Source organism: Colossoma macropomum, unplaced genomic scaffold, assembly GCF_904425465.1.
Source record: "Colossoma macropomum unplaced genomic scaffold, Colossoma_macropomum, whole genome shotgun sequence".
Classification (NCBI taxonomy): domain Eukaryota; kingdom Metazoa; phylum Chordata; class Actinopteri; order Characiformes; family Serrasalmidae; genus Colossoma; species Colossoma macropomum.
The window spans coordinates 23,795,788-23,809,786 of NW_023494789.1; the positions used below are offsets into that span (position 1 = coordinate 23,795,788).

The 13,999-nt window shown below is 39.1% G+C and overlaps 1 protein-coding gene across 3 annotated transcripts in view; it reads left to right on the plus strand.

The window, feature by feature from the left end:
- LOC118808147 (myosin-10) overlaps positions 1-13,999 on the plus strand; it is a 104,885-nt gene that overhangs the window by 76,125 nt on the left and 14,761 nt on the right. For all 3 annotated transcript variants that reach the window (XM_036570612.1, XM_036570613.1, XM_036570614.1), the window contains 10 exons: positions 869-1,029; positions 4,207-4,315; positions 4,785-4,916; positions 5,835-6,041; positions 7,359-7,496; positions 9,809-9,932; positions 10,053-10,224; positions 11,596-11,808; positions 12,126-12,270; positions 13,188-13,394. In XM_036570612.1, the coding sequence (XP_036426505.1) occupies positions 869-1,029; positions 4,207-4,315; positions 4,785-4,916; positions 5,835-6,041; positions 7,359-7,496; positions 9,809-9,932; positions 10,053-10,224; positions 11,596-11,808; positions 12,126-12,270; positions 13,188-13,394 (1,608 nt within the window). The remainder of the gene's footprint in view (positions 1-868; positions 1,030-4,206; positions 4,316-4,784; positions 4,917-5,834; positions 6,042-7,358; positions 7,497-9,808; positions 9,933-10,052; positions 10,225-11,595; positions 11,809-12,125; positions 12,271-13,187; positions 13,395-13,999) is intronic.

The window sequence follows — 13,999 nt, forward strand, 5'->3', positions numbered from 1 at the left end:
ACATATTCACCAATATATTTGAGTTTATTGCTTTGATTTGTTGCTGTAGTGATGATAAATGAAAGCTGAAATCTAAACGGCTGAGATTTCCCGCTGCATTGCTAGCACCCCGTCCCAAACCGCATACTACCTCACTAAGTAATGTGTGGGAAAAAAAATGAATACATCCCATTAGAAGTGTACTAATTAGAGTAGTGGGTGAAGTGCAGAAGTGTGAGGTTTGGGACACAGCGTTAGATCAGCCAGTGAGACGTGTTCAACAGCTGCTCTGTTGTGCTGCTTGTTAGCTGCTCATTAAACACCTCCAAGAGAAAGTTTGAGGGGTTTGTTGTTTAAGGAGCATTTATTGAGGTCAGCTGGACATCTGAGGCGCCTGAATGTAACTGCTGCACCATGTAAGGTGGAACAGAAAATTTGAATAAGAATTTCTAAAACTGGACTTTTTCAACTGTAGAGCTGAATTATCTCTACGCAGTGCTCCAGGTCAAAAGGGCCTTGTTATAGAGAGAGCTGAGGTTGTTCTCAACATTGTGATATATAACCTGTGGGCTTCATGTGATATGCAAGTGCCTTTAAAAGCGCATTTAAGAACATATTCAAAAATCAAGAAAAAGGCCTTTAGACCCCTGAGGTTGAAAAATGGGCTTTAGCCTTGTAGCTCCAGCACCAAAACTAAAGAAGCAAATTTCAGACCCCAAGCATGTCTTTGGTGATTATCTACATTTAGGTCAAAGGAAATTGACGTGTTTATGGACACTGTCTCTCTATTCAGGTGTCTGTTATGATAAAACTGATCTGATTTTGCTGCTCTCAGGTATTAAAGTTATTGCATGTTGTTCAGTTTTTAAGCTGTTTTTGCTCTCTGCAGATCCAGGCCCTGGAGCTGGACGCTAACCTGTACCGGATTGGTCAGAGTAAGATATTTTTCCGTACCGGAGTTTTGGCACATCTGGAAGAGGAGCGGGACCTGAAGATTACTGACATCATTATCTACTTCCAGGCCGTATGCCGAGGATACCTGGCACGCAAGTGAGCACCTGCACTCGCTGAATACATACATGCACTGACTGGCCACTTTATCAGAAACATCTCCCTTTATAGTTCCACTGTTGTTGTTGTTATTGTTATTGTTATTATTATTGTTATTATTATTATTATTATTATAGTATTTTTCTATGTGGCACTCCAGGTTCAGTTTTGTCTGTTCAAATTTATTGAATCTCAGAAAAGCTAAAAATTCAGTGTTACAGTTTTTCCGTATCGCCCAGCTCTACCTGGGGGCCAGTTGGAAAACAAGTGTGTGTCCTATTTGTTTGTTTAAATTCAACTACATTCATTCAAGTGAACCTCATTCAATGTTTATTTGCAATTCTTCTGTCATAAACCACAACAGTGACTACTACAACTAGTTAGAGGTCCAAGCACCTTCAGGTGCATGGAAGCCTATTGCTTTTGCTAGGATTTCTCTTTTTTTTTTCAATATATGAACACAATGTTGGTCTCAAAATGTTCAGGGGAGTCTGGAGGTCAAGAATTATCAAAAAAAATTTAATATTTATAAAAAGTATCGCTGTCACGTGCCAATTAAGCCCCTCTGGGTTTGGCTTAATTCACATAAATGGCTGCAGATCGAGATGGCTTTGGCCAATTCACATCAAACTTATCAGTCCTGTACCCCACATGATTCTGTGGAAGCCCACCAAGTTTGATACCGATTACTCAAAAGGGGGCGCTGTAACAACCAAAAATCTGTTTCTCAGCAACCACTTAGCCAATTGAGCTGAAACTTTGCATGCAGTTTTGCTTATACAAGTCTTTTAACTGTACAGGAAATCATATAATTTGATTTCAACAAATTTTAATTAGCGCAAGAGGTGTTTTATATTTCTGTAGCCACCAGAGGGAGCCAAATCAGCAACTGCAAATGTCAATACTGATCTAATTAATAAAAAATATACAATCAGTGGAAAGCTTTACTGTATGTCTTTAGGTCAAGACCATTTCTGTATTTTATGCTTTCCACCGTGCCTGACAATTTTGCAAATACAAGTCTTTTAAAAAAAACTCTATTGTTTTTCTCTAAATCATCAGAGTTTGAAAACTAATGTTTTCGCACTGCTTGCTGAAATGTTTTTGCAACGTCTCAAACCTGGTCTCTAAACAACCGTCAAAGTCTCAAGATCAATAATTATTTAAAAAATCTTGCCTTTTAAGCACAATATTATTGCAAGTTATGGAAAAATCTGTTCGGTCCAGCCTATTCAAAAACAAGGGGCCACAAATCTGTCACTCACGCTCTGATTGTGACCAAAAATATTATATACTTTGACAGTAATCAGCTGAGGAAACGTATGACATTAGGCTTGAATTGGCTTAAGTTGGCTCTTACAATGCTCAATGTACTGCCAACAATCTAAAATGTAATTATTCCTGTCTAAGATTAAAATAAAGACATGACAGTTGTTTCAAATTATGCATCTTAATGATAATTAGCACTTTGCAAATACGTGTAGGTTGCGTAACTGTACAGGAAATCATACAATTTGATTTCAACAAATTTTAATTAGCGTGAAAGGTTTTTTATATTTCTCTGGCCACCAGATGGAGTCAAATCAGTAACTGCACATGTCAATGTTGAACTAATTAGCAATTCCTGTCTATTTATTCCTGTCTAAGAATAAAAACAAAAACATGACAGTTGTTTCAAATTATGCATCTTAATGAGAATTGTCACTTTGCAAATATGTGTAGGTTGTACTGTACAGGAAATCCTATTGTTTGATTTCAGCAAATTTTGTTCAGAGCAACAGTTTTTCTCTGGCCATCAGAGGGAGCCAAATCAGTAACTGCACATCATTGTTGACATATACATGGAAAGCTTTACTGTATGTCTTTAAGCGAAGAACATTTCTGAATGTTATGTTTTCCACTAAGCCTAACAATTTTGCAAATACAAGTCTTAAAAAACTTTCAGTAATATCACAGTTGAAAAAAGATGGAGAATAGACGTTTCTTACTAATTCTTGAGTTTAAATCAAATTTAAAACAATCATATTGAAAATATCATGACTTGAGCACAGTGTGGCTGAAGATTTGAATGAATTCGTGTGAATTGGCTTATTCTGCTAAAAATACACCAATAATTGTCTGAATATAACCCAATTTGACATAAATATACAAAATGACAAATTAAGAGTCTATTATGATGATTTCATTTGGAATTGTACTTCTCAGTAGTCACAGTAATTGCAAGGTGTGAACTAATTCCCAAAATGGTGCTTGGTTCCTTATTGCTCCGTACCAATAAATTCTCTCAAAAACAACAGGTCTGCTGTGGGCGTCTTGTAGCTCACCATGAAAACATCTGCCTTTGAAGATTAAGGTTGTGGGTTTGATTCCCTGTCACAGATGTTGGATGGTGCTGTAGCAGTTGTTGTGAACACATGCTTAATTATCTTAATCTTAATGAAGGGTCTTTCTTAAAAATCCAACAATTTGCTGCCTTCTGTGTCCAGAGACATAAAATTTATTTATGCTGCTACTTTGTCCTAAAATGGTGTGTGGTTCCTTGTTGCTTCCTTTCAATAAATTGTTTCAAAAATTGCAATTTTGCCGCAGATGTCTTGTGGCTCACCGTTAGAGCCTCCGCCTTTGAACTCTAAGGTCGTGGGTTCGAATCCCTGTCATGGATGTTAAAATGAGTTGCATAGATTGTAGCAGATGTATCACCTAGTGGGCTTAATCATAGGAAAAGGAGATCTTTCTTAAAAATCTAAAGATCTGCTGCCTTCTACGACCAGGGCCCACTACTTCACTCTTCGATGTGTTCCCGGTGCTTGGACCCCACAGATTGCCGCTTGCGGCTATATTTGTTGTTGTTGTTGTTGTTATTACTATTATTATTATTACTATTACTATTACTACTAGCACCTAATAAACTGGCCACTCGGTGTGCACAAACACTTGTCAATGTTCTAGTGGCCACTTGGTGTCCAAACCTTAACATAAATAGCAAAGATTACAAATAACGAGACAAAACAAATATGGAAGTGTTTGTGATTTATGATTTATGAACTAGTACAGCTGAGGAGTGAAAATGCAGCTCAGTGATACAGAATAATTTGCACAAGCATTACAGCAGCACACACCGAGAGAACCCGTAGTGCACGAGAGCTGAGGACAGTGATGATTCCCCCTCTGTTGTAGGGCGTTTGCTAAGAAGCAGCAGCAGCTGAGTGCTCTGAAGGTTCTCCAGAGGAACTGTGCGGCGTACCTGAAGCTGCGGCACTGGCAGTGGTGGAGACTTTTCACCAAGGTGGGTCACTGGACCCTTCATTAATGGGCCCTGTTCTGTTCATAAACATTACAGAACAGTCATGATTCATGTTTTGCATAATTACCTGTTTTTGTTGTTGCATTTAAGACTAATAGGTGTAAATATGCTCTGCTCTGATTGGCTGCCCTGTATTGTGCCTCACTCAGAAGGCAGTCTAGGCTGACGTGCTCCTTATAGCGTAAATGGGGCGGGGCTAAACTGCTGTAGGCTGAAGAGGTGGAATTGTGTAACTGTGTTGGCTTGTGTGACATCACCAAACCAAAGAATTTAAAACTGTGTGGTTTTGCAGCTTTAGTTCCATATATGGGCTTTGAAACGTTTTTTAATCTTAAAATAGTGATATGAGCCCCTTAACATTACACCTGTACAACACTGTGTGTGTAAATTACAGGATATTTTAGTACTGAAAATGACTGACCTGTGTATGTGTGTTTGTGTGTCTCCTCAGGTGAAGCCTCTGCTACAGGTGACCCGTCAAGAGGAGGAGATGCAGGCTAAAGATGAGGAGCTGGTGAAAGTGAAGGAGAGGCAGGTGAAGGTGGAGAACGAACTGGTGGAGATGGAGAGGAAACACCAGCAGGTTAGTGCAGAAACATCAACGGAGTGACGCACAAACCCTGTGCACATTGAAGAACTAGTGCTGACTTTGTCTGACCGACGATCACCTTCCATCAGCTCACTTGTCTCCAGGTGCTCCATGAAAATACAGATTAGATGTACTGTACATTAAGGCTGCACAATATTAACATAAAATGCAGCGTTTGATAAAGCTGTTGCATATCATGATGACGAAATGAGAAGCAATAAATTGTTATTAACATAGTGCAGCTCTGACTGGATGTGACGCAAGTACGTTTGGATGTGTGAACAGAAATCAAATAGCAAAATACAAAATCATAAAAGCGCCGTTTACTGTTGTGTAAAATTTTTCTATAAAGCCTACAAAAACAAACACATTTTCATAGAGACACATGAGAATTAAAAATTTTGGTTTACTTTTGTTTAGTTATTAAATATTTATTGTGACAGTAGCCATCACTGACTCACATAATTAAAACACAGTGTGAGAACAGTCCTCATGTTTGGTGTGTTTTAGAGACGTGTCTGAGGAAACTCATATCGCGATAAAAATATTATTCATTGTACAGCCCTTCTGTGCCTGTTTATGTTGAATAACCTACTCTGAAATATTTATATATATGCATTTGAAAAACAGCTGATGTTTTATTTTGGTTCCCGGTTTTAGTGTAGATCAGTGAAGCTTTTCTAAATTGGTACATGAAACCATTTTGAGGGCAGTGATGGTGCAACATTAGATCGTGTTATGGTGGGACAATAACATTAAAGGGATCTGTAATCTAGGGCTTTTCCTTTCCACTTTACTATGTGCCAAATGTCGCAGCGCCGCCTGAAGGAGTCCTACTCCACCCAGAAGAACTATGAAGGACCCATAGATGTTTTCTGGAGACTTTCTGAATGTGTTTGTGTTGATCTGCAGCTCCTGGAGGAGAAAAACATCCTGGCGGAGCAGCTTCAGGCTGAGACAGAGCTGTTTGCAGAAGCTGAGGAGATGAGAGCTCGTCTCGTGGCTAAAAAGCAGGAGCTGGAGGAGATTCTGCATGACCTGGAGTCCCGAGTGGAGGAGGAGGAGGAGCGGAACCAGACGCTGCAGAACGAGAAGAAGAAGATGCAGTCACACATACAGGTGATACTGTTTTCCATACAGGTGATACAGCAACTGTGGGTGTTCATTAAAGTCCTCACTGGAAACAAAAATTCTGTAAGTCAAGTCAAAATGTAAACAAACTGCAGACTGAAAACACAAAGTCCATTTCTAATTAGGATTTAGTTACGTGTTTTACAGTTGTATAATAAATGTAAATACAATGTCAGTAGTGTAAAGTGGACAGTTTAATTTTCCAGCGTAACACTGACATAGATGACTAGATAACGTGCATAATTTGAAGTAGAAACTAAATAATCCATTCAGTTCTGAATAATTCATAGTAGTTACTGAATAATTTGTTGAAGACACTGAATTTGAATTACTCCATAACCACTATAAATGCTTCAGTATCTAGCACAAAGTACATGTATAATAATTTTGAGTGGTTAATGGATAATTCATAGTAGGTACTGAATAATTCATAATAAATACTGAATAATTCATAGTAGTTACTGAATCGTTCATAGCATAGTTTATAGTCTCAAGAAGAATCGTTTAATAATTAGCCTGAAGTTTAAATAACTTAATGTTACTAAAGTATGGACGTACTCATACAGTTAAGGCTGCATATGTAGGAAAAGAACAGACAGAATAGTGTTTTATCTTTTAGTAAGAATCTGTTTAGTAATCTGTATCATTATTGTCTTGATGATTGATTGATTAATCCGTATTTTCTAAGGCCAAACAATAAAAAATGAACTTTTTAAAGACTGAAATACTTTATGAGAAAAAGCATAAACCAGTAAGCCTTTTAAAAGACTTGATACAAAACTCTATGTAGTAAAAATGCATTTAAATGCGAGTTTCGGTCAGGTCTCATACTGTAAGAGCACAGCAGGAGAATTTAAACACATTTGATTTGTTTCGTAAGTGATACAAAATGTTTCTGTGATGTTTCAGCCTAAATTAGGGGAAGAAACTCATTAAACCTCATTGTTCATAGCAGACCGACTCTGGTAAACAGTTTCAGAAACATGTCTCTGTTTTGGTGCATCACATTTTCCACTCCATTTGCCATATTTATGCATTCTCAGATCTGTTCCGTTTGTTTATTTTTAACCTCAGTAAACCCATGAGTCAGTCTGAGCTGATTTCAGAGTTATCTTGATGATTAATTTATGCTGTTGCATGGAAACAAGCTGTGATTTTGTTCTGGTAACAATATACAGTAATGTACAGCATAAATTAAACAGTGTGGTCATTCACTTTGTATTTATAACCTCATAGATGATTTAATGAGCACAGAAAAGGATGTTTACTAATTTTAATGAGAATAATGTGCGTGTGCGTGTGCAGGACCTCGAGGAGCAGCTGGATGAGGAAGAAGCCGCGAGGCAAAAGCTCCAGCTGGAGAAAGTGACCGCAGAGGCCAAAATAAAGAAAATGGAGGAAGATCTGCTGCTGCTGGAGGACCAAAACTCCAAATTCCTGAAGGTCCGTTTGGGTGTGTTGGTCATAATGAGCGCACTGGTCTTACCAAAAAAAAAAACCTTTAAAGTCAAATTCCACAGTCACATAGTTGTCAAATCCAATACAAAAATATATCCATTCAAATGTTTAAAGCCATCTCTGCTGCTTCTCCCAGTTCCAGGCCAATTAGTTACTAATATCACAACATAACGGCTACCAAACGGAGGCAAGAGCAAAAGCCACGTTTACATGCAGACTGATAATCCGGTAGTAATCCGAATAATTGCTCAATTGGAATAAGAATTCATCCATGTGAACACCCTAAACAGAAAAGTCTAGCTCTGTTGAGTCCATTTGGAGTATAATTTCTGTCTGATTGAATGCTGTAAATAATCTGTTAAATAGAAGAATAATATCTGTGTAAACGCCTGTATCTGATTACATTCCTAATCGAAAAGTGTAAGTACGTTCTGCACTTGTGACTGTACTCAAGTGATGCTCATTGTCATGGTAACGTCAACAGTAAGCGGTTCTGTACGTGTAATTTTGGATCGGATAACTTGTAGTGTGCATGTAAACAGATTTTCTATCAGATTGTTGAGTAGAGTGACCATATAAACACCTCAGTCTTAATCTATAATCGAAATGTATTCAGTCGGATTGGCAAAAATCTTTTCATGTAAACACAGCTTAGACAATGCTTAGAATTATATGGTTATTTGCAACCATTTCACAGGTCTTTCTGAACAAGATGATATGTTTAACATGCACCATATGGCCAAAAGACTGTGGACACCAAATGAGCTTGTTGGACATCCCATTCCAAAACCATGGGCATAGTTCTTGTGCTGATGTTGCTTCCAGAGGCAGAATCACCAGGGCAGAAATTTCACCTGTGACGGTGCTACGTTTAGTCACTTTATTCACCTGTTAGCAATGTGTGTGCCTGAAATACCTGAACTCAGTCATTAGGAGAGTGTGTCCACATACTTTGGGCCACACAGTGTACTTTATAACACCTACAGAGATATGTTCTTGTGTGAAGTAACCGAACGCAGTAAGCCAGCAATCACCTAATATGTATTAGGTAGTGAAGTTAGCTGCTAGTTTAGCTGCATGACTAAGCTGCTGCACAGCTACTGCAGCTTCTGGCCACAATTACAGATTTATACGCTCACTGCTGTCGCTCTTTCAGCTCAGCTGCTCTCTTTATCTTATACCTTTTATGTGTAGGTCACTCTGTAATGCAATACAACAGATTTGAGCACCTTTTTGACGACCATCTTGAGAGTCACGACCCCAGACCAGGAATCATTGGTTTGGTTTTGGGGACACTTGATAATTTATGCTGAGTACCCCCTTGTGGATTTAAGAGAAATAAGCAGTTATTTACAATACAGTATCAGTATCAGCTGTAGCAAATACTGACATTATGAAGCAATTTCTGACACATGCTACCAATTCATGCATTCATTACAGCTTTCGAAATCAAATTCACATAATCATCAAATCCAATGCAAAATTGTCCATTCAAGTGTTTAAAGCCATCTCTGCTGCTTCTCCCAGTTCCTGGCGAATTAGTTAGTAATATCACAACATAACAGCTACCAAACGCAAGCAAGAACAATAGCCATGTTTACATGCAGGCTGATAATCTGAATAATAGCCCAATTGGAATAAGAATACATCCATGTAAACACCTTAATCGGAATAGTCTAGTCCAGTTGAGGCCATTTGGAGTATAATTTGTATCCGATTGAGCAAGGTGGGTAATGCTGTTAACAGTCTGTTAAACAGAAGAATAGTAACCATGTAAACGGCTGTATCTATTACTCTTTTAGCTCAGCTGCTCTCATTATCTTATACCATTATTTGTAGGTCACTCTGAAATGTGTCACAACAGACCTGAGCACCTTTTTTTGACGACCATTAAGACCCCCAGACCAGGAATAACTGGTCTGGTTTTGGGGACACTTGATCATAACATTTACTTAGAAATCTGGCATTCACTGCAGTTATTTAGTCTATTTTCTTGGCAAAGTAATATAATTTATTATTTTATAAATGTTTTAATATTTGGCAAATAAACAAGGGGAAAAAAATACATTTGAGTTCCATCTGGCAGCCCAGTAGATGGAACTTAACTGAAGCAGCAACATGGAATTATTTCCTGTTTGGGATAAGTGAAAGTTGAATAGACAAATATATAATATACCAGTTTGAGCTTGATCAGCTTTTATGTGTTTCCAGAAATGTGTCATATTCAGAATGTAATGTTACAATGTTTTTTTCTCTATTATTATTATTATTATTATTATCACTATTTCTCTCTGCAGGAGAAGAAGCTGCTGGATGAGAGGATCGGCGAGATGACCTCTATGCTGGCCGAAGAAGAGGAGAAGGCCAAGAACCTCGGCAAAGTGAAAAACAAGCAAGAGATGATGATGGTGGACCTTGAAGGTCAGAAATAATAAACTTGTCTGTTTCAGCTTTAAAAACACAGCTTTAACATTTTGGCAGAGCATCTGTGTGACCACTGAGTGATCCTGACGTACGTGTGTGTGTTTTTGTTGCCTCCAGAGCGTCTGAAGAAGGAGGAGAAGACCAGGCAGGAGTTGGAGAAAGCCAAGCGTAAACTGGACGCCGAAACCACAGACCTGCAAGAGCAGATCGCTGAGCTTCAGGCTCAGATCGACGAGCTGAAAATCCAACTGGCTAAAAAAGAGGAGGAGCTTCAGGCTGTTCTGGCCAGGTGAGACCACACCTGTCTGACAGCATCACTACCTAAAAGACTAGACTGGATTCTGTATAGAGTGTGACAGCTCTCAGAAAAGAGGTAGAATCTGATTTGTGGAGTTTCTGTAATTATCATATACAGTTGTATGCAAAAGTTTAAGCTCCATTCTCTGCACATTTTAATGCACAGTTTCTATTTGCTTGTTTAACACACTGGAGAAAAAATAAAATCTAAAATATATAATCCAAATGAATTCGATCATCCAAGACACGTTTGGTGTGTGAATTTAAACCTACTGTCTTAGCACTGGAGCTACGAGATTAATGTAGTTAACGAATAATAAAAGCGTGTACCCCACCAGTTAGCATGTTGCCAACTGCATGTCTCCATTCATCTCATGTTATGTGGTTTGTGACACTGTATGACTCACTGATATCTATAAAGCTGAAAACATTAGCAGCCACCTAGAAGACTGAGTTCTGTCCTTATTTCAGTTCAGAAGTTTGTGAGGTATAAGCTTCCATTACCTGTTAGCGACATTAGCCTCGTAGCTGCAGTAGTAAAACTAAAGAAGCGAATTTCAGACACCAAACATGTCTCAGCTGAGCAGCTAAATGTAGACCAAGATTGAGCGAAGTTTTGTAAATGAGATTTTTCAGCAAATGGTCACTTTAAATACTGTATATCTTAGCTGTAGTCTAAACAGGTGTAAGCAGCCCAATCATTTAAAATCAAATTCTGTGAGCTGTTAGTCGTAGCAGTTGTTAATTCTGATAGAGATGTTTGTAATATTTGGGTTTTAAAGACCCGAACTGCCTGTTTGAGCCTCTAAAGCCTCTTAAACTCCTGCTGACCTGTTAGTGAGAGTTTATGAAGGCTCAGCGGTGGTGGGTTGTTTTGTAGCCTCAGGATCTGTGTACATACGGGGGAATTCAGACTGCGGGATTAGTCACCAGCCACAACAAACAGGCAACTTTATTAAAGCTCTTGCTCCGTATTTCCTCCAGTTTACGTTAGCAGAGCTGACCAAACTCAGACCTGCCACCCCCTAGTGGTGGAGGGAGGAATGTTAGGGTTATTGGTGCAGTTCTTGGAAAGTGAAAAATTGCAGTGATGAATAGTAAAATCCCTAGTGTATTTTACAACACTCATTTGTATAATGCTTTTTACAACTAATGTTGTTGTTGTTGTTGTTGGTAAGTCTTTTAAAGTAAGAATTTAAAATTCCATTACATTTGCAATGTAACATCTCTTTCTTTCAAGCCAAAGAAAAATGGATTTGGATGGCAACAGTAACGTCCCAATAACATCCCAATGGAGGAAAGTTTTACCAAACTGTCAGCTTTGAGGATTTTTGTTCATGTGTTTTTTCCGTGTCTGTAACAGGGGCGATGAGGAAGTGGCCCAGAAGAACAATGCTCTGAAGCAGGTCCGGGAGCTGCAGGCCCAGCTGGCCGAGCTGCAGGAGGATCTGGAGTCGGAGAAGGCTGCTCGGAACAAAGCGGAGAAGCTCAAACGGGACCTCAGCGAGGAGCTGGAGGCGCTGAAGACTGAGCTGGAGGACACACTGGACACCACGGCCGCTCAGCAGGAGCTCAGGTACACCATTGATACGCACATTGGGGGCTGCGGTGTGGCTGTTAGGGAGTCATGCATCTAAAAAGTTACCTTTTTAGATGCAGGTTTTATCCTGACCGCAGCAATATGCTTATCGAGTATATTTTCTACACAGCAGTTCAGAGTTTGAGCATTTATTATTGCACATGATGCATTTTGTAGGTTTTGTGATATTTAGGAAAAAAGCCGAATGTGGTCTTGTAGTCAAGACTGTTGCTGTAATTATTGTAGCTGAGTTTGTGACTGCATTGCAGTTTAGTATGTCTGTTTGTGTTCTGAGGTGTTTTTCTTCTGTGCAGGACGAAGAGAGAGCAGGAAGTGGCTGAACTGAAGAAGGCGATCGACGAAGAGGCTCGAAACCACGAGTCCCAGATTCAGGAGATGAGGCAGAGACACGGGATGGCGCTGGAGGAGATCTCAGAACAGCTGGAGCAGGCCAAACGGGTCAGACACCGACATGCGATAACTACGGTCATGTGCAAAAGTTTGAACACGCCCCTCCCGCTTCCAATTGTAAAATGCAAATAAAAACGCAAGGCAGTGATTTATAGTCTACTTTGAACTGTATTTTAACAACAACATTACAAAGACAAGTTTGATGTTCTACCTTATCAGCCTCATCGTTTTTTTAATATATGCTCATTATGAAATTAGTGCCTGCTACATATTTCAAAAGAGTAACAGGAGCAATTTCAGACTAGGAACATTGTGAAAAGTGGAAAAAAAAATCTTTAACAGGTGATGCAGTCATGCTTAGGCATAATAGAAGCATCCAGGAAAGGCCCAGCCCTTTATGAGCGAGGATGGGTCAGGGCTCACCACCTTGCCAAAAATGCATCAGCAAAAAATACAGCAGTTTAAAAATAACTCAAATGTGTATTTTTTTCCTGTATATCTATAGGAAACAGTGATTTTCATAAAGTAATGTTATTTTTATTTTTTTTTCCGTTTTCAGGTTAAATACAGGTCAGACAGAACTTACTAATCACTGCTTGCTGTTTATGAGCATTCCACACACTGTCACAATTTTTCTGGAACTTGTTTTGTAAGTTAACACATCCTCTACAGAGAACACACTTAAATAGGCTATTTTTCTGCATATTTATTCTGTTTATTTGCAGAAATAATACCAAACATAAAATGTGCCACATTAGCTGTGTATTAAAATGTGTGTGTCTGTAGAAGATGTGTAACTTATTTACACTCAGAAAATAAACAAAACATAGAATTTGACCAAACATTCACATCAGACTGTAAATACAATAGTTGTCATTCTGTAGTAAACTGACTGTTTTGTTATTGTATGTTTTGTTAATGTCTCGGTGTGGAGTGACAGAGTGTCGTACTGTGTTGTGTTGCAGTTTAAGTCTAATCTGGAGAAGAGTAAACAGACTCTGGAGGGCGATAATAAGGAGCTGGCGAGTGAGGTGAAGGTTCTGCAGCAGGCAAAACTGGACTCTGAGCACAAGAGGAAGAAGCTGGAGGCTCAGCTGCAGGAGGTTCTGGCCCGCGTTACTGAAGGAGAGCGGACCAAGGGCGAGCTCGCTGACCGCACTCACAAACTACAGGTCAGAGTCAAATAGCTGGTTCTCCTAGTTTGACGCTTCGTCCCGTCCGTAACTGTGCAGGCTGAAGTCCAGCTGCAGTGCTCTGTATGAGCTCTGATAGAATCTGTGATTGTAGCTCTCGTTCAAATACGGCTTTTAACATTCAGCAGACAGACTGAGTTCACTCTATGGAAATCACATGACTTTTGTGTTTTCTGTCTGACAGAACTAACAGAAACAATTCATTATTACAGTTCTTGTTACATTAACTTCCATTATAAGTTAAGAATGTTTTTGCCTTCTCCTGTATTGTTTTTTGGAGACACAAGGTTTTGTTCTGAAAGCGATAAGTTAGTGTTTTGATCTGTGTTTTATTGTGCTTTAGCTGCCATTGTTCTCAATTCTCCATGTCTGTTCATCTCTACTTTAGTTCATCAGAATCAGAATAGTTGTTGTTGGCGTAGGAGGTCACTTATGTGTAATTTGTTTTGCTCACATTGAGGAATTAAATAGACAGATAGAGCACAGATTAAACAGTCGCAAGGCAGTTGCTAGGGTGCTGCCAAATGCTAGGGTGGCTGCCATTCTTGGTTGTTGCTAGCGTGTTGATAGCCATTTGGTATGGT